Source organism: Microtus oregoni, unplaced genomic scaffold (genome assembly GCF_018167655.1).
Source record: "Microtus oregoni isolate MIOR12 unplaced genomic scaffold, Mior012 000079F_000, whole genome shotgun sequence".
Taxonomy (NCBI): Eukaryota; Metazoa; Chordata; class Mammalia; order Rodentia; family Cricetidae; genus Microtus; species Microtus oregoni.
This window is the reverse complement of record NW_024544152.1, coordinates 3285573-3306911: the sequence shown is the minus strand read 5'-3', so window position 1 is coordinate 3306911 and position 21339 is coordinate 3285573. Positions and strand designations below refer to the sequence as shown.

Genomic DNA, 21339 nt, shown 5'->3' with positions numbered 1-21339 from the left:
CCCAGAGCAAACGTGGTAGGGCTGGCAGCAGAGAATTTCTATTCACAGTGGCCACCAGGCTAGCCTTGAGAAGGGCGGGACTCCAGACGCCAGAAACCAGAGCCATTCCACTCTGCAGACCCGCCGCCTCCCTTGCTAGGCGCAGCCTCTTGCAGCCTGGGGCGGGGCTGAGGCGGAGCCAGTCTGGCCACGCCTGGGAGGAGCAGGCGCGGGCGCGGGCACAGGCAGAGCGCTGCGTGAAGGTCCACTGTGCAGTTGCCGTTGTTGCGGCTGCTAACGACTTCCTTTGGTTCAGCCTTCCCCACTCAGTCCCACAGGCTTCTCGGAGTGTGGAACAGAGTCCCGAGGGTCGAGTCCCCAGCGCCAGTGTACCAGCGTCTCTCTGGTCCAGAGTTCCTGCTTCGGGCTCTTTGGACCCTCCTGGTGTCCTAGACTGCACCGGGGAGAGCGGCAGCGGCGCCAGGGTATGGCTTCGGCGGGCAGCGGCATGGAAGAGTTGCGCGTGTCGGTGCTGACCCCGCTCAAGCTGGTCGGGCTCGTGTGCATCTTTCTGGCGCTGTGTCTGGACCTGGGAGCTGTACTGAGCCCAGCCTGGGTCACGGCGGACCACCAGTACTACCTGTCCCTATGGGAGTCCTGCCGGAATCCCGCCAACCAGGACATCTGGCACTGCGAGTCCACGCTCGGCAGCAGTGAGGCCCCCGCGCCGCGCCCCTGCTGCCCAGGGCTCTTCTGTTGCCTCCACCTCTCTAGTCCACCCCTCCCCTCCCTTTCCCTCCCCTTCTGTACTCCCCTTTCCCTTCTCTCCCCTCCCCTACACTAAGACCCTCGGGCCCCAGGAAGCCCCTGCATGTTCCCCTCATCCGAAGGAGTCCGGGTCGCCAACACTCAGAAGACCTCCCACGCCCTCTCCTTTTTCTTTGCCAGTCTCTCCGGCTTTGGAGTAACACGTATGCTATTTTGGGCAATTGTTATCATTGAAGGCGAGAACCATGTGGCTGTGAAAAAAGATGCGACGCCTTCCACACCCCCGTTAAAAAAGAAACAGACAAAACGCCCCAAATTCAAGATGTTTGGTTTCTCCACTCTGTTCCCCTCCTTTCCCAATCCTCTGTCTAAGAGCAATTTGCCTAAGTTTTCCTCTCGGCCCACATTTCTCTCTGTTCTGTTTCACTTTATCTGTTTTTTTTTTTTTCTGAATGAATTTTCACTTTTTTTTACCCCCTCCCCTTCCTTTAAATTTTGGGGAATGATACCGACAGTCTGGAGAGACTGATGAATTTTGTCTCCTTTTTTGGTGATATCGTTGTTGCTTTTGAGTTTCCCTTCTTTCACTCCCACAGTAAGAACCTCCCCTCTCTTTCTGTCCCTTTCTCCATGAGCCAGTTGCAGTTGCCTGAAAAGTTGTGCTTTATTCAGCAAGCGGTGAAAATTGCACGAAGATGGGAAGAGAGGTAGAGTAGTCTGTAGACCTTGCGGCTACTAACTCGAAAGGAACTTTATGGCTTCTTTCCCTTCATGATCCTCCAATTTTGTTGTGCCCCCCCCCACGCCCCGCTCCCAGCATCCCAGTTACTCTCAGTAGGAATTTGCTAACTTCCAGTTTCTTACTGCAAACTATGCCATCTCGAATTCTGATTCTTCAGCTGCTGGTGTGTGCAGAGATTAAGGAGGGTGTATAAAGGAAGGTTCTGCTGATGCTTTCCTATGCTGGTGTGCGCGCTCACGCATGCGCGTGTGCACGCGCGCGCGCTCACACACACACACACACACACACACACACACACACACACACACACACGCTGACCAGAGAAACTCATTAAATTTATTTTTGACAGTTTCATATTTTCTCTGAGATTATTTATACAGCTTTACTGAAAACGTTTCCAAGTTCCAATGAAGTTAAAATAGCACAAAAGCCACCCCCCCCCGCCGACTTTCTTTGTCTTTCGTTTTTTGTTATAAGAGAGATTAGTTCACTTGGTTAAATTCCTTGCAGAAATTTAATTTTGTGTTACAAAGGCTTTTTTTTTTTTTTGCAGTTACCTCAGAATTCTTATTGAAGGGTTTCTTTGTTGATTGATTCATAGTAAAGGGGCCTGGCTGGCAGCAGGAGGTCAACACTTAGGTCTTTTAATTCTTTCGGGATTAGTTGTTTACAACTAAAGATGAAATAAATCGGTAAAAGGCCTTTCTTTGGTAACCAGGGGATGCAAATAAACTTTGGAAAAAATATTTTTTCTTTTCCACCTTCAATAGAAATGGAAATTTATGTAGGAATGCCAGCTTCAGCAAGTCTCCTTAGCAACGTGAATCTTTTGCCCCCTTCTCTCTGTCTCCTGAAATAATAGCCCTCTGACTGCACAAAGACTTTTCAGATAGGTTGGAGAAACCAGCTTCAGCTCCCATTTGCTCTTCAGGCTGTTATCCTTTTCTCTTGGCCTGGAATGTGGAGAATGGAGTGAAAGCAGCTCCAGTTTGTTTGCTAATCTTTCCTTAATTGCCTTCATACCCATTGATTTCAGCTACAAAGAAATCTGTAGCTGGACAAGAAAGAGAAAATAAAAGAAAAGAAAAGAAAAGAAAGAAAGAAAGAAAGAGAAGAGAAGAGAAAAGAAAGAAAGAAAAGACTTAAGCTGGACAAAGAAATAAGGAGGCATAAGCTTAATGCAAATATGGTCTCCATAGCACTGTGAAAAGGGAATATCAAAGGCAGGGACACTTTCTGATCCCCCCCTGCCCCGCCCGCCCCCTCTTTTATTCTGTCTTCATGCCTTTCAATTTGGGTTTCTGAAATCCGCTTTAGCTTCATTTTGCTTTTAAAAAACAGTCTTGTGTCCCCTTAAAAATAACAAGATAGTTTACAAGCAGAGATGGTTTTGTTAGAAGTTATGTGGAACAAGTTCTTGACTGTGTTGTAGTAGAAAAGTTGTGAAGGGAAGAGGCTGAAATACAGAAAATTGCTGTTCCTTCTTAGAAAATGTGCTCTTAAAGATGTTACATGGTCTTTAAACTTCTGTGTACCAGGGCTTTGAGACAAATCGGGACGCTAGGATTGGCCCAGGAATGTTGTTCTTGCCTGTTCCAAAGCCAGGCTGCTTATTCAGTCTGTTTGCTGTGCCTAGTAGCAGAAAGATAGAAGGAAAATGTCTGTCAGAATATGTTAAGGGATCCACTTCATTCTCTCTAGAAATACTTTGGGGAAAACAACCAAGGATAGTTTTACTGAAAGTTCTTCCCCAGGATCATCGGGGCTTAATTCAAAGTCTTTGTCTTAATTTGAATTAAAGCTGCCTTGAAGAGGCAAAGTTTTATTTCAAGAAAGAAAATTTCAGGAATGTTTTTCTTCTGAGGACAGCATTTCCTACTTAGGTACAGTTTCTACTGAAACTTTCCCCTAAGTTGTTATTCTAAAATTGCATTCAATTTTGTTACCAAATATGCTTTGTTTGTTGTTTCTAACCAGTTTTATGCTTTTAAGCCAGAGCAGAGCCATTCCTCTTGTGTCCTGGTATATTGAAGGTTGCGTCAGCAGTTCTTGTATGAACCAGTAATCTGGTTGTCACTCAGCCAGAATGCTTTCCTCTGGAGCCTCAATTCGAGATGTGGGGGGGAGTACTGGCATTCATCTTTACTTGTAATTTTTCTAGGAAGACAAAGGAGAAAACTGCGAATTAGTTGTCATAGGTAGTAGGGTTGGGGAACTTTGGAATATGCAGTAATCACAAGACTTCAGTCTATAGAATTCTTTTCCCAAGTAGTTTCTGTATAGTCTTTTAATAAATTTTCAGTGTTATTCAAAGTGTTCATAATGTTTGAACCACTGTTTCCTGTTTAGTTTGGCAATTCCCCCCTCCCCCCAAGAATATAGTAGTTAGAGTTTCACAACCATAGCAATTGCAAGAGACTAAAGAACACAGGTTCCCTAAACTCCGCATTACAAAGCTTTCTAATTTTAGTATGATTTTATGCTTCTTTTTAAAGCAATTAATTTGTAGCTATTTCCTGTGAAGCAAATGGCTTTTTACTGTCTGAATTTTCACTCAGCAAAAAGAGAGGGCATATAGGTGCCTAATAAACATTTTAACAGACAGTAATTTGGAACTGTACCAAGGGTATGTTCGTCTATTTTTTTTTATCAGCAAAACACATGATTAAATAGTACCCTTTTCAAGGAACATTATTAACATCATTGGTGCACCGCCCTAAGAATAGCTGCATTTGTAACATGAGTCATTGGTAGTTTTGAAATAGCAGGGCACTCTATGCTAAAACAGGTGAATATTATTTTCAGTTGACAGAAGGTTCGTTTAAGAGTGTGTACATATAGCCCTTGTTTTTTGCTCTACTATAAAATTTTCTTTTAAAAGGAATTTATAAGAAAAGCTATCTTTGGTGAAGTTTAAGATAAATGGAACTGCCTGAACACCTTCAATTCTTCGAAAATCTAACAGTGACATGGATTCCGAGTTCAGATCCATGTCACCTGTGCATATTTTGAGACTACAACTTAAATTGGAAATGGAATTTCATCAGGACCTGGACATCACAATGGGATGTGGTCCAGAAAGGTTTAGGTATTCCTAGAGAAAGCTTAACATGTTTACAGATAGCTACCTGTGTAGTCACTAAAAGTGTACTCTCTTCCAGCTTCTTTTAAAAGAACACCACCAGGACAAATGCACTAATAGATGGAATGGTGCCAGTACTAGTTAGCACCCAACTTTTATTTTAACTAATAAACCAAAGAAAACCCAGGCTGCATTAAACCAAGATCTGAATGATGACTTCTTCCTTTTAATGTCTTCTTGAATTTCAAATTTTCCAAAGGATATCTTAATTTGTGGTCAGATGAAATTCTTCTTTTCCTCATATTCATAGAGATATTAACATCCCCAGGGATTTCCTTAGTGGAGTCTTTTAGCAGCAAAGGGTTTTGATAAGAGTGTTAAAAGTAGTGTTTTCATAAAAGGCCTGCATTGTAAAGCAGAAAAAAAAACACAACATAACTAATAAAACAAAAACATTTCTGAAACAAAATAGCGTACCCCTTGACAATAAATACACTTTAGGATTTTGTTTATTCCTGTTTATTAATAATACAGTTTAGAGACCTAAGATACAACCAGTATTATATGATCTATTAATGAAAATGTTTGTAGATATTTCAAATTAAGTCTCCAAAATAAGCTTTTGTATGAACTATGCTAAGTTATACCATAATCTTGTGGTAGGACAAAATACTGTTACAAAGACTACATGAAACTTTAGCTTCCTGCTGACCTGAACTTGTCCACTCACCAATTATGCAAGTACATAAAATATACTTAACCTTGTGAGATGCATATAATGAAGATTAAATAATGAAACATTGTTTTCTTTCATATTATATCTTTAGAAAAGCAAACTCAAAGTGAAATTTTTCAGTAGAAGGAATTATTCTTTTTAAGTAGTGAAAGATCTTGCATTGGATAAAGAAGTAATTGTTTTCATATCAGATTTAAATATTGTTATGTTATTTAGCACTTAGTAAAGCCAACTGTAGGTTGGAGAACTTTTATCTCAGTAAGTAATATTTTTTTAGGACTGTTAAAGCCTGGATACCTACCTTTCTTGTTCCCAGTGTCACAATATGAGTATGCAATGTTATTGAGAGTACTATGGCCTTTATAAGTTTACCAGGTTTGTGATAGCGATGAACATTTGCTCAATTTATTAATTACTGGAATCTAACAACACCAAAAATTTATGCTATGGAACACTGAAGGCCAGAAATGCAGATAGTACACAATGAGCCTAACGTCACTCCTCCAGATAATTGTGGTCATAGCTGAGTATGACTTTCGTGGTAAGGGACTGGAATATTGGGACAGTATGATCCTTTTCTAAATGCATTTACTCAAAGGTTTGGCACTTCAGTGGGAATGATCAGAAGGCTTTTCTTGGCCGAAACACTGCCCAGTGTATTTGTAGGTAGTCCTTTTAGCATAGTGTCTCAAGATATTTAGAATAGTTACAACTGAATAAGAATTTGAAGAGAGCTATCTTCTCTGTGAACTAGCTAGGACATCTTACAGCTCTCATATTACATTCTATTGGTTACGCAGAGTGACATGGCCAGCTCAGATTTAAGAACAGAGTTGGATTACACCTCTCAATGAAACATCCCATCTGGTACAGTCTAGCTGCACATATATAAAATCTTTATTGCCTCTGAAGAACAAAGAGAACCTCACAAAGTAGCTTTTGTACTTGATTTTTCTAATCAATATGTAAATAATTCCTAGCTGTGATAAATACTCCATTTAGCAAATACATGGCTTTAATGATTGGTCACTTATAAAAAAAATTATAAATTATTCTTCGTGGGAAGAAATGAGCATAAGAAGATATTTACAAATATGAGTGGGTAGATAGATAGACACATAGAGAGTTCACATAACCAAGATTGAAATTCATTATGGTTTAAATATGTCATGTCAAAGGCACTGACAGATAAATCTATCACTCTTTTCAAATTATTAGATCTCTTGAAGTTAGAAAAGAATACTCTTTTGCTCTTAAATTTATATGGGAATGGGAAAACTAGTAAATCCCCAATTTTCTGTTCTATTTGAATATTTGCCACACAAACCCTTATTTATAAAATACATGCATGTACAAGAATGAAGGATATTTGCAGTTTCTCAAAAGAACCAGGAAAACATTTTAGGTTTTCTCTCTCTCTTTAGCTCTTTCTCTCTCTCTTAACTGTTGTAAAGTTTAAGGTAATAATTTAAGGAGTTGTTTCAGTATAATGCCACAAACTTTGCTTTGTTTGTTTAAGGTGTTTCTTTTGTTAGAAAAATATGATGTAAAAAAATAGAAGATTAAATCTCCCAAATTCCATATTATTTGTATGAAAATAGGCACTGAACCTAAAATTCAAATTTTAATAAGAGATTTTTTTAATGTTATGTTTAAGACTTCTAAACCAATATGCACCAAAGCATTGCCGTAGTCTATTATGAATGAAACTTGGAGTCTATTCCTAAACTACCATGTTGCGGAGAGATAAAAGTGACTTCCATTTTGTTAACCTTCTCACAAAGCCGCAGCTACTTTACTTCATTGACAGTGATTCACTAACAAGAAGTACATTTGATCTTGATCTAAATTTATACGGTAAGTCTGTGTGCTCGGTCCTGTGCTAGGTAGGGAGAATAAAGGAAGGGAAGAAATAAGTGATATGATTTAAGACAATGGAATAAGTTTACAGCATCCTGAAAATGAAGCAGTAGTTCTCTTTCCCTAGAGGAGTGGAAGAAGGAAAGAGCTGTCCGAGGGATTAGCACACCTGTGTTATTCTCTCATATTTACTAGGACGTTATTTAATGTGGGTGGCTATTTGAAGATCTTCCTTCTACTCTTTCAGTTTTATTAGAGAGATGGCCACCCATTTCAACTCCCGCTTGTGGGTTTTCAGCTTTCTTCTTTTCTCAAATAAACCCAGGTATTTTGATCACAATTTTGGCTATTTAATTTTATTTTTTTTTAAGAACAGAAAAGAAACAGCCTTCAGTTAATCAAACCCAACACATCTTTGTACAAATAAACATTAGTAGTTATTATTGAGAAGTAACAATGCTTGATAACTACTGGCATTATCAAATGCAAGTGAAAGTTTCCTCATATAGCACAAGAAGACATAGCAGTCATTTGGTATGATGTTGGCTTTCTGTGTAAGTGCTAAAACAATCTTTAATACCAAGGATCGTTGCTAAGCACTGTATATAACAGTTTTATTTGAGAGGAAACACCATATGTTATAGTACTTAGATTTTAAATTACATTTCCACTAAGTTTTCTAATTCACAACTATGTGAAAGAGCCAAGAGATTCCTTTGTTTAAAAAGGGGGCGTCATTTTTCTAAAACTAGAAGAAAGTGGCAAGTGTTTGAACAAAATTGTTGTGATTGAACATCAGTAATTCACGTTCCGTGGAGAATTTTTCCTTTAAATATATCACCTTGGTAATATTAATTCCTAATGATAGAAAGGAATTTACAATAATGAGGTAGTTTTCCAAGTTATCAACATGATTAAATAAAATTAGCCAGAACTAGTTGCTGTTTGATAAGACTGAGTTAATGTGCTCATATTATTTAGGTAGATCATGGAAAATCTGGAGAAAATTTATAGGGAGTGAGGTAAAAATCACCTTTTTAGGTGATATGAGTTACTTTCACATAAGTTATGGGTTTCATTTTAGTTAATAAAATTTCTTCTAGGGGGGATTAAAGATGAAAATACAAGTGGCTGCCAGACAAATTTGATTGTGATCATACAAGCTTGTAAAAATGTATATTTTAATTTCTAATGAGAATTATAGAAAAGGAAGAATAATCCATTAGTACATTAATGCATAACTTTAATATAAAACATATAATACATTTAGAGAAATACTACTAATCCAAATAATGAAATTTGAATTTTAAAATAAAAACACATTTTATTGCTTTTATGGGATCGAATTTTTTGAATGAAGTAACAATTTTGGGTTCAAAGATTTGTGCATAATAGAACAAGTCTCAGCATAGGTTTGGAGACCAGTTGAGGAGGAAAGCTTTAGACACTGCTGTTTTTAAGGCTCTGACTTTGACTCAAAGTAGACAATATATCCTCATTAAGATTTTTCTTTCCTGGAAATCATTAATGAATTTTGACTATGAATTTCCCTAGGAGAAAACAGTTTTCCAGCTAGGCAATTGTAACATAGGCTATAGAATTTTCATAATGTACTGGCAACTTTTGGCCAGTCTCACATATTACATTGTTAAAAATATGTCAGCACAATTCTATAGAATACTAACATATTTATAGAGAGTGGAGACTCATGCTGGTGAGTAAAAATACCTTGAAAGAGGACTCAAATTTAGTTCCTGACCTGTATGTTAGTATTGAAGTTAGTGCTATAATACAGGGCCTTCCTGTTTTTTTTTTTTTCCTGTAACTGTGGAAGGAAATACTTTGTTCATGTACATTTTTGTTTGTTTACTTTTACTTTTGATTCTGTTAGGAAAAGTACATAGTCATCTTAGGCTGTGACTTCCCTAAGTTCAGCTCCAGAGCTCTAGTACATTCCTTTGTCACTTTTGTTCATGTGCCATAGGCCATTGATTTTCAACAGGACTGGTTTTTATGTTCACTGTTCCACTTCAGTATCACATCATCATTTACAGAATGTTTAAAATAAAACAAAATAATCTCAAATTTTTGTACTGCATCTTACTCAGTAGCATGAGGCAATTAAACCAAAGAGTGAAGATTAATATAAAGATTAACTGATAGTGAAAGCATAACACACATGACATTTTTGTGTAAAAAAAATAAAATGCCCGAAAATAACAAATGTTATATTTTAATATGCCTTACACACATTGAATGTGGGGTAGCACATTTTTATGGAATATAAACTTTAACTAAAACAGCACTAAGGTAGCAATAAATATTTTAATCACATTTTAGTGTATTACTCAGAAATTGCTCAGGGTTTTTTTATACATTTGTGATAAATCCAATTTTTAGACTGACTGAAAAATAAATGTTATAAACACAAGCCTGGTAATGTAATGAGATATATATCTTAATTACTTTTTGAAAAAAAATTCTCCATTTCATAGTGTTGTTTAGTAAGAGGAAAGGGAAATGTTAACAATTTGTCCATGACTTAAAGATCACCTATTAGCCATGTTGCCCTAAGTCTTAAATCTCTTCTATGTAGAGACACTGAGCAGAAGCCCTGTTCTTAGCTACAAAGGCCTAAACATACCCCTGAAAAGCATACTGAACCTCCTTGATTATATTTCTTATTCCTAAGCACTGTTTTAGTTTGTAAATTGAGTATTAACTGGGCAGTAATGTAAAGTTTAGGTCCTGGACAACCAACCTGAATGAATCTTTCCATGTGGATATACAAAAACTAAATTTAAACTTGGCATTTGCTATTAGGAATACAGTCTTGGTATTCAATTTCAAACCCCAGCTTGTGGCCAGGACAGTGAGAGTCATGAATTGTTTCTAGTCTCTCTTGGAAAATAAAACAGTTTTTTCTGTTTGACGAATAACTCTGGTTGCCTATCAAGGGGAAGAAGAGTGACAATATCACAGAAAAACTGTGTTCACTCTCCTTGTTGATTTTGAGTATAGAGAGATATTTTTCATTAGCCGTATAGCCAGCACTAAAAATAAATATAGGACATTTAGTAGAAAACCCATACCTGCTTCTGTTCATCTGCTTTTAATGCATTTCCTGTCTTGTAAGATATTCCTTCCTTAATTTCTAATTCCTTTTAATAACTTATTTTCCCATTTCTACTACTGAATTTTTATGTTGTATATGAAAGAGAATATCAGTGTTTGAGAAAATGCACCTTTACGTGAAATTAGGATTTGCTTTGTTTTTTTTTTTTTTTTTGCAAATTTAGATGAGTATCACTTGGAATTCCACATTTATCCCATTGACCTTATTATGTGATTTCAGTTGTTTGATTAGCCTTTGCCTAGAAAAAAATGCTTAATATTTGAAAATGGGATAGAACATTGTCTAGGACAGGGTGAACACCAGCCTATCCCCTCCTTTTTTTAGATTTAATGTTTTTAATTTTGTGTGTATGTGTGCACACACATTTTTGTAGTCAGTGTGCTTGTGGAGTCAGTTGTACTTTTCCACCAGATGTGTTCCAGGCATTGAACTCAGTTCCTCAGGCCTGGTAGTATGTGACTTTACTTGCTGAGCTGTATGATTATCCCACCAAAATCATTTTTGTTAAATATTATTATCAGCATTTGTTCATTTACTTACTGTCTATGGCTCTGTCCATACGATATCATAGTTAAATTGGTACAAATATGACAATATGTATTATGTATTCACTTTTTTTTCCAGAAAATTTGCTGAGTTTTTTTTTCTCAGTCTGTCTTTATAAAATACAAGTAAATGTATGACTTGGTTATTTGAGGATATTAAAGGTAGGCAATATTGGCTAAGATTATTAATTGTCTTGTTTTAGGTTGAAAGTAAAAATAGAGAAAACTGCTGTTTTATGCTTATTTGGTTGCATGGAATAGCGTATCATGAAAATCAATCTATTCTAGCTTTGTATTGATATTTTTAAAGGAGGTGACTAATTAGTTGTACCTTTATTCAAAGAAAACTAAGACTTCTTTTAAAATAATAATTGTTTTTTAAAAGTAGCATTCCAACTAAAATTATTTAAGTAAAGCTGCTTAAATGCTAGATGTTTCACTGATTTGTAAATGCACAGATGAATTTTACTCTTTTGTTCTTTTTCTATTAATTGCTTTAGTGTAGTTATACTGATATTTTTTAATTAAGAAATTTCAAGTTAATGTTTCCAGTGTCAAATAATATACTATGCATAAACTTTTTCAAAGTACTCTAGAGGTTTCCAAGTACAAGCATTGTTTTGTCTTTTTAATTCAAAGCTACATGCTGTTAGGGAATAAAAATGCCATAATATGGCTATCCTTTTAACTTTTAGTTGAAAGCCAGATAACACTTTTTGTTTGAAGTTATATGGCTTTGTTACAAATAGATGCATTAAAAACGCTCTCTACTTTCTTGTGATGTTTCTTTCATGTTTATATTTTAAGATGTTGTGGATCTGTTTTGTGTATTTGTTTTCTGATTGCTGTGCAGTTTCTAGTTGAAAGCCAGTGAAACATGAAGAAATTATTTGGAGGCAAGGATGTAGAAAAGGGTGTTCAAGTATAAATACAAAAGGAACATCTTAAGGTTTCTCTACCAGCCCTTTATCTTCAGCACAAGAAGCTTTTTAGACAGATAATTTCAGAGGAAATCATCAAACTATCATAGATTTTGGACTTTGAGTAGATTGCATTGCAGTTTAACAATAGATTAAAATTTCTTTGCATTTCCTGTGCAAACAGTAAACTGAGGTGCAGAATAATTCTGGAAATTTCCTTCAAATTACCACCACTGTAGTATGTTAATCCTGTATTATCCCATATGTGATGCTTCCTGACCTATGTGTAGTTTATAATAAATTCCTCTTCCTTTTTTCTTGCCTGGAAAATGAAACGTCTTTCTTTCATACCATTGCTACATCCTGACAAGAAATGACAAATTATCATCAATGAGGTTTAGGTTTTACTGAATACAAGGCATTCCGTGTGGCTTTACTTGTTCTTGATTGAAGAAAGGGGCTGAACAATCATTTAGAGTCTAGTCTAACTCCCTGACATTCCTTAGTTTAGAAACCATTTTGGCGATGATTACTAAAGCAGTCAGAAATACATGAAATGAAATAAATAATCCACCAACAAAACTTCCTGATATAAATTAACTAAAGGATAGTTTTATTAGTGAGGGAAGGCAAACAAAAATTTGGAGTTTTAATGAGGCTAAGGAAGGCTTTCTAAGATGCAAAGGAAATTAAAAATTGTGTTGTATTATCACACATAATAATGAAATGATCTTCACAGGCTTAAAAGAAAGACACAAAATAGTTCATATCATGAACAGACCAAACTAAATTGGTTATGGTGCTTGATCTCATCAATAGCCCAAGTAGTAGGATAGTTATTGAGTGGAAAAGGCGTAAGGGGGTAGTTACTTGCTGATGAAAATATCTAAAATGTATAACTGAGTGATGGTTATATACTTAGCCTTATTTTTCCCTAGTTAAGATTTTGAACTTTATAGTTCAATAAAAATTTAAATTTTAATATTGAAAATAAGTAGGTCATAGAGAGGGATGCTCCATTTAACATTAGTAGAGCGCCTGTAAGAAGTGTGGCAAAACTCTGTCCTAAAAACTCTGCTGAGCTTAGCAGAGGAACCATTTCCGAATAAGAACATTAATATTAATTTTTGTTCCAAAACATTTCAAACCCCAAAGATGCTTAGCATGCAGTAAAATCACTTCCATTGAGCCGCATTAAAGTGAAGGGTACTGAACAGAGGTCTTTTGATTCTCTGCAGCTTTATTTCAATGCTTTTGTTTTTACTTTCCAGATAGGCAGATTGCTACTCTGGCTTTACTCTTGGGCGGTGCTGCCATCATTCTCATTGCATTCCTGGTGGGCTTGATTTCGATCTGCGTGGGATCTCGAAGGCGTTTCTACAGACCTGTTGCTGTTATGCTTTTTGCAGCAGGTAAATAGATTAATTACATTCAAACCAGCATTAAAGATTCATGAACCTTTCTACCATTCTCCCTTCTCGTGCATCAGCATGTGTTTGCAACTTACAAAAAAAAAAAATTGAGAGGCATTTGTTATATTTTAAGGTAAATTGGCTGAAGGATTATCATATTATCAGTTTTCAGCATGTTAAGCATTTCACAGAACAGTGGCAACTTCTAAACATCTGGCTAAAGCGTGAATAAATAAAACGTCTTAGGCTGGATATATAGCTCAGTAGTAGAATGCTTGCTTAGCATGCCTTTAAGCTCTAGGACCTAGAGTTTAGGTTCAATTCACACCACTGCAAAAATAAAAACCCCAAATCCAAAAAACCCTCCACAGGGCTGCTATTGCCTTAGAAATTGTAGCAGATGTATTTATCAAGTCTGCTTTTTTTTGTCCTTTGTTTTTATTTTAAGCATCCATTCTCCCCCTACCCTGACCTCTAGCCTCCTTTGTGATCTTAGGACAATGGCAATATATTAAAATAGTCTCATGAAACAAGGAAAGGGAAGTTTCAAAAAGTGTATTCTTAAAAGCATGCATGTTTTGAAAAATATAGAAAAATCATGTCAGTTAATGTGAACCATCAAAGAAGTTAATTATATGAGGGCAGTGGATGTCTATTAATTTGACAGCTATTATTCTGTGAAGTGCATTTTAAATCGAAATATCAAACATGGTAAACAAAAGACCAACAGCTGTGTTTTAAAAAAATGTGTTGTGGGTGGGCTTTGTGGACTGTTACAAGCCCAGTTCATTAAATGATGTGAGTTTTGATTTTCAGTTATAAGAATATCATTGAATATATTACTCATTTTGACTCTTAACTGAAATATTCTTGTGGTATCTTCAATTTTCCCTGTCAGTCATATCTGATTTGATGTCTAAAAAATAAGCCCCTGTGACTGTCAATAATGAAGATACTGACAGAACCATCTATGCTGTTAGATGGAGTTTTAAAAGCTGTTTAAAATTGGAATAGATCAAATTTCTCAGGATTTAAAAGGTAGTGTGATCTAAAACTACAAAACCCAAAGTGTTCTACTGCCCCCTGCTGCTTGTGTTCATTTTATAACAAGATTGATCAGAAAGTAGGCATAAAGTCCAAATCAGGCAGTGGTGGCACAAGCCTTTAATCCCAAACTCAGGTAGGCAAATACCTGAGTTTGAGGCCAGTCTGGTCTATAGAGCGAGGTCCAGTACAACCAGAGCTACACAAGAAACCTTGTCTCAAACAGACCAAAAAGAAACAGAGAGAGAGAGAGAGAGAGAGAGAGGGGAGAGAGAAGAAAAGAAAATTCAAAGCTGAACAGAAATCTAGAAATATGTTTAATTTACTTAAATGACATACCCAAGATCAAGTAATGACTGCATACCTGGGACTAGAAAAAAATGAATCTTAAGCAAGTGGTTCATTGATTCATGACTTCCTCGCGCATCCATTTAGCTATTTCTGGGATGTCTTTTATGGACTAAATATTGTATTAAAAATTGCTAAAAAACTAGTCAAAGTATCTTCACAAAACATTTTAGCAGACTACAAAGCATTACCAGAGAATATATTTGGAAATGTTTATAATACCACAGTATTATTATGTTATTGATGCCATGTCTAATGAAAGCCTAAATTTGGAATGCTACAGTACCAATAAAAAACAACTTTGATATACATATTTTCTAACTTATTTCTTGGTTCATTGGTTTATCATTTTTTTTTATTTTCTCTGTTTTAGAATAAAAAATAATGTAGACCCTTTAACCGAAGTGTGAGTTTGTCTTTGAAGCTAAGATTTAAGAACATAACAATGAATAATTAGTTTAATTCTTTTTGATAAGCTGTACCCCCATGATATGAGAAGTTTTAAAACTAGAATTCTTACAAGCCACTTTGAGAATAGTAGACATTTCTTATTAGTGGCATAGAGATATTCCATTTAGCCTTTGATTCACTGCATGATGGCAAGTGAACTGTAAAGAAGTCCCTTGCTGGCACCATCTAGATGTTTGTTGAAAACAACTCAGAGTTTCCTTTTTCTGCTTAAAAACATATTTTTCCAAACATAAATACATTGATGAAAATAAGTACTGATTATAAAACATATATTGGTAATAGGTTTGGCCAGAATAAAGTTTTTAATTTGGCTTTAACTATCACATAGTAATGAATGATAAAAAAAAAATGAAAGGAAACCCTATAGCAAGATACATATAGTTTTACTCCATGCACTGAGGCCTAGAATGAACATTATACTCACTGCTATAATTTAAAATGTACATGTCCTCAGATTTAATTATGCTCTTTTCTTTTTGGCATTGATTATGGAAACTTGCTTTGAAATAACCATTAGTTTAATGTTGACTTTTCATACATACAAACAAGACTAAACATATTGTTTATTTGTAAAATACCACAGAAATGAATTACATCATTACATTCGGTTGATTTTTGAAAAGAGTGTTCATTGCCCATAGTAATCAATTATTAACCTGGAGGTGGTGGTGGGGAGGAGGCAGAAATCTTAAATAAATAAATAAATAAATAAATAAATAAATGAGGTGTGCTCTAAAAAAAAGAAAGAAAAACTTAGAAAATCTACATAATTTAAACCAAATGTATTGAAGCAAATGGCTTTCCTGTTGCAGTCTATTTCATTCACTTTATAAATGCAAATCTTTATCTGATAGCATTTCTTTTTTTTTTGTTTGTATTGGCATTTGTGAAATAGTAATCATTTTTCTTAACAAAATGGTTTCCTATCCAAATATCAACAAGCCTTTTGTTACCAAGTAATGTCAATGTCTGTTCATATAGAGAATGAGTTTTCTCAAAAGAAAATTTCATTTTTCTTTTGCTGAGATGGGCAGTACCTGCATTGAAAACACATATACCACTTAAACTTATAAAAAACCGGACTCTCTAGTAAGGTGAGCATCCAAACTGCCTAGGCTCCCACAAAGCCAGTACATGCAGTAGGGCCAAAAACCCAATGCCGGGGAAGAGACGGAAATCTTTAATAAATAAATAAATTTAAAAAAAAAAGGACTCTCTGAATATGGTGGACAATGAGGGCTGCTGAGAAGCCAAGGACAATGGCACTGGGTTTTGATCCTACTGCATGTACTGGCTTTGTGGGAGCCTAGCCGGTTTGGATCACAGCTTCCTAGACCTGGAAGGAGGGGGGAGGACCTTGGACTTCCCACAGGGCAGGGAACCCTGACTGCTTTTTGGACTGGAGAGGAAGGGGAAGGGAGTGCAGTATGGGGAGTGGGGGAGGGGGAGGGAAAAGGGAGGCATGGAGGAGGCAGAAATTTTTAATAAAAAAAAAAGAAAAAAAACATTCTATTCTATTCCTGGAACTCATCGATACTCAAGAAATAATCTTTAAATGACTGGCAAAAAATATCCAATTTTCCAACTACTGTATTGGAGAGCCAGGGTTTCAATTGAGAGCATCATTCTGACTTAAAAGACTAAGATTTCCAACTCATCTTACAGGTTAGCTATTACATCCAAAATAGGAGAGCAGAATAAGTCCTGATTTTGAACTTTTTTATCACCTGTATTACAGGTGGTTCTATCCTTTGAATGCAGTTTCAGGAATAATACTTAAGGGAAGTCAGAAGTTTGAAATGTCATAAAGACCACAAACTACTTGTACTACATGACACACATGAATTTTTTTTTTTAATTTGGCAAACACTTGTTTAAAGCTGGAAGCCTGATACTATGTTTCATGTCTGTAATCCCAGCACTTTGGAGGCAAATGTATGTGGATCAGAAGTTCAAGATCATTCTCTCCTGAGGAGACAGTCAAGACAGATTTGGCCTCCATAGAGTCCTAGACCAACTAATGCTTGCTACATAGAGAGACCTTATCTCAAATCTAAGCAACAAGATAACACAAAAGTAAAATACACAAAGAAATTAGTAGCTTTAAGTTCCTCTTGTATCTCTGCCACAAAATTTTTTATTGATAATTTTTAAAGGAATTAAATTCCAGATATTCTTCAAATTCTGAAATGTTTCACAACTTTCCAAGTACAGTATCTGATGAAGGGCACAAAATACCACGATGTCCCATATATTTATATTATAGTCCATTGATTGGTAGTACGGTATAGCATGATGTCATTATCTTATGCTGCAAACTTTGTCTCAGCCTTTCAGAAATTTTTGTGAAGCAAGAAGGCATTTTTTTTACTATGTTATTGTAATAAATGGAGAACAACCTTTATTTGCCATTGTAGGTTTATATTTTTTCACAAATTTCTATTGTATTCAATTTTATCGGTGGTTCCAGAAATAATAACACAATTTGGAAGGATAATTTTTCTTCTTGCTACAACACAAAAGAAGTCTAAGCAAGCTTGCTCAAGAGAGTTTGCCAATGGACTCTTAATGGAGTCATATTCCAACTTGCCCTCTAACAGGAAATTATGTCATTACATTATACCCTGGAGGTTTAGAATTTGATGAATGAAACACATTGAAATGAACCTTTAAAACATCCTAGGTTAACACCTTATTCTAGGAACTGGCTGATTGGTTTATTTTTAATTAATTCAAGTTGGTTATTATTTCTCTACTCAAACTTCATTAGCAGCTGACTGTCACTTTGAAGGCAATTGAAAACTTTAACTGTGGTCTTCCGGGTTGAGACCTAACCAGGAACTGATGCATGATGATTTTGTATTGGATGTTGTTTGTTTATTTGGTTTGATTTTTACCCTCTTTGCTGAACCAAGACCACAGCATTGGCATCTTCCTTATTCTATAGGCACATTTCTCATCAGAAATTTAACACTGCCTGTTCCTTGGTCATTTTTCTTCCTGCTATGTTGACCTGTACCTCCATTCATGGTTCACATCTATGCTCTTATCACCTTCCCAGAAGAATCTGATTCCTTTGTGAATCTAAAAATGAGCTACCATCTCTTTTTTGGACCTTCTTGGATCTTAGTAATACTTGCTATTATAGTCAAGGTATATTGATTGGTTTATTGATGACTTGTTGGTCTTTGTGGCATAACATTGCTGTCTAGCCCAGTCTGGACTCTAGTAAATGATTCTCCTACCTCAGTCTCTCCAGTGCTGACTGCAATCATAGTCATGCCACATTTTTATTTGGTATGCATTTACTGATGGACTGCCTATACATGAGAACAGCAGCTTTATTTCTGTTGTTAGCAATAATGCCTTAAACTGTATAACTGAGATACATTTAAATATTTATTGAATGGATTAATTTATCAGATAAATTGATTTATTTTTGTAATTTATTTTTCTATTTTAATCATATCCTGTATATTGCAGTCATGATTTAGTGATGAGAATATAGAAATCTAAGAGGATAAGCCTTTAAAAGGGGGAGAAAACCTTGCTCAGTAACTAAAATTTGCTCTTGTGCATGGGTGGCAGTCATTTTTTCATTAGTTTTATGGCATTTATAAGAGATTTCCTTTTCTTTCACTAATGCAAAGAGCCCACCATTTTTTTTAATAGCTATTGCACTGTGGTTAGAAATACATGAAGTAAAGTTATATAATTCTGCTATTGGCAGAAGTTTAACTATTATCTAAAACTTTAAACCAGAAAGAAAGTGTAGTTTCTGTGTCCAGTGTCAAGAGACTCTCCTTTTCATCTACCCTCAGTAGTAAGGTGGAAGAATAGCAAGCAGATGCAAGCCCAGATTAGCATTGAGCTACAAGGCTACCACATTCGCAATTCTATATTAATTCAAATAGTCTTTTCTATCCTGATCATTATTAAAGAAACTTAGGATTTTGAGGAACCATATGATTCTTTATCAGTTTTATGCCAAAGCTAGATGATTGCCATGTAGACTTGCAAGGAGAGTTGATCATATTGGTAATGTGACGCTTTCTGGATGCTGAGAATAAGTGAGGGTAGATTTCAAAGTCTGAAATTCTTTTGTTCTTTTTAAGGTTAAGAAAATATCAAAACTAGCTAGGCAGTGGTAGCACATGTCATTAATCCCAGCACTCTGGTGGCAGAGGCAGGAAAATCTCTGTGAGTTTGAGGCCAGCCTGGTCTAGGTCTACAAGAGCTAGTTCCAGGACAGGCTCCAACGCTTCTGCAAAACTCTGTCTCAAAAACCAAAAAAAAAAAAAATCAAAACTATATGCATAATATACACACACACACACACACACACACACACACACACACACACAAATACCTATCATGCAACCAACACAAAGTATGTTGTGTTTAACTGTTTATATTTTTGTTGCTAAAATTCTGGAATTTAGAGTATTTTTAATAGGACCTAAAGAGTAATCACTTTTAATAAAATTGTTTCATATGTCAGGGCTATCTTTATTTTTTTCAAGTGTCCAGAAAAAAAATACATTGATCATTAGGATATTGTGTTTTTTTTTTTTTGTAACTATAGCTCTGCCGTTATGATGTGGCCAGTGTATAGCTGAATGAGCATGAATGTTTGAATTAATTTTAAGCCCATTTTATGTATATCTCTACCTAGATTTTAAGGAAAAATCACCTTTCTTGAGTGTTAAAGCATTCAAGGTAGGCGAATATGGCAAATTTAGCCCCATACATTCTAATTAAATTAATTTAATTTAAATTAAATAGAAATTGTGTAGTAGTTATTCCAAAAGGAAGTTATAAATTTTAAATGGGTGACTTCATCTCCTGTGTAATCCAGTGTAGTGACTTTCATATAATAATACCCATAGGATATATGGCCCTTTAATTTTAGGTAGTTAAAATAAGCCTTCCCCTTCCTTCCCTTCCTGTTTAATTGTTTTGTTTTATATTAATAAACATGACTCATCACAATTCTCCTTCATTCCTGAGTTAGAACCAAGAGCTATCTAAAAACTAATATTTAAGTTTTGTTTCTGTTATAGTAGTCTTCTTGGCCTTGTTTTTTCTGGATCATTATTCCTTTTTCCTTCACTGACTTAATTTTTTTTAAATCCAATGGGAAATATATATGAAAATATGTGTAAGATCTTGTATAAGGGGTATAATTAGTTACAGCTTCCTGACAAAGATGACTTTTCAGTCTCTTTTAAAGATGAGAAGTGTAGACTTGGTGAGAGGGAAAGGTTGAATGAAAATAGTTTCTAATTAGATAAATAGAAGCAAAAACATCACAATGATTCTTCCTGGAACATTGGGCTGAATCAGATGGTTATGAACAAAGGTATAGTTAAAATTTCTGTTGCAACGAATAATCACTAAAAAATGTTGAATTTTTCAGTTCCTTAACTATAAAAAATAGTGAGGGTTTAAGTCTGCGTTGATGCCACTGTTGCCAGCTCTTTATGGATTTTGTATGAAGCAGTTTAGTATAAATAGTGACGCTGACTGTCTTTAGTGATAATTGTACATGCGTTTGCAAAGCAAGTATCAGTACTTTGTATATTCATGAATTATTATGTTTTACTAATTTCATTAATTGCTAATAACAATTCACCAGTTATTAACAGAACAATTATTACAGTATTGTCAGAGTAGCTAAACAAAAAAAAATAAGTAAATAAATAAATATAAAAGAATAAAAGAAAATGTTGTTGATATTTTAAAAGATGACATTTACAATTATTAATGCTTTAAATTTTGGTCTTTATACTTATTTTATTAAAAATTAGCTTTTGAATTTATATTTATATGCCTATGCTGATTTATTTGCTTTAAATAACTTCATAATTTTGTTTGATTTTTCTTTTTTCAGCAGCCTGGTTCTTTACCCAATCAAGTTTATTGAGACTGTGAGCTTGAAAGTTTACCACGAGTTCAACTGGGGGTATGGCCTGGCTTGGGGGGCAACTATATTTTCATTTGGGGGTGCCATCCTTTATTGCCTGAACCCTAAAAACTATGAAGACTACTACTAAACCAAGTCTCAGCACACACACACACACACACACACACACACACACACACCACAAAGAGAGAAACTGACCAACAAAAACGATTTATGTCATCATCTTTTTAAACAATATTTTCTAAAACTCTCATGGGGCATTAAGCAGTTTGCACAGTTGACTTAATATCCTTTCCCTTTTGGCTGTCAACATCATAACCAGCTTTTATATCCATTTTAGAGAACTGCACAAATTAAGAGAGCTGATTAG

At 35.4% G+C, this 21339-nt stretch overlaps 1 protein-coding gene across 1 annotated transcript; it reads left to right on the top strand.

Annotated features, from left to right (window-relative positions):
* The first annotated feature begins 262 nt into the window (after positions 1-262).
* LOC121441546 (transmembrane protein 47-like) lies at positions 263-21099 on the top strand. The gene is made up of 4 exons (XM_041642775.1): positions 263-692; positions 13040-13180; positions 18806-18866; positions 20937-21099. Exons 1-4 carry the CDS (start codon positions 467-469, stop codon positions 21097-21099), a joined length of 591 nt encoding a protein of 196 aa, XP_041498709.1. The 5' UTR covers positions 263-466.
* The last annotated feature ends 240 nt before the right edge of the window (positions 21100-21339 follow it).

Coding starts and splice junctions, on each gene's coding strand:
- LOC121441546 (XM_041642775.1), top strand. CDS start 467: ATGGCTTCGGCGGGCAGCGGCATGGAAGAGTTGCGCGTGTCGGTGCTG. Junction 13,181..18,805: donor TGTTATGCTTTTTGCAGCAG/GTAAATAGATTA, acceptor ACTTTAAACCAG/AAAGAAAGTGTAGTTTCTGT. Junction 18,867..20,936: donor CTTTTCATCTACCCTCAGTA/GTAAGGTGGAAG, acceptor TTCTTTTTTCAG/CAGCCTGGTTCTTTACCCAA.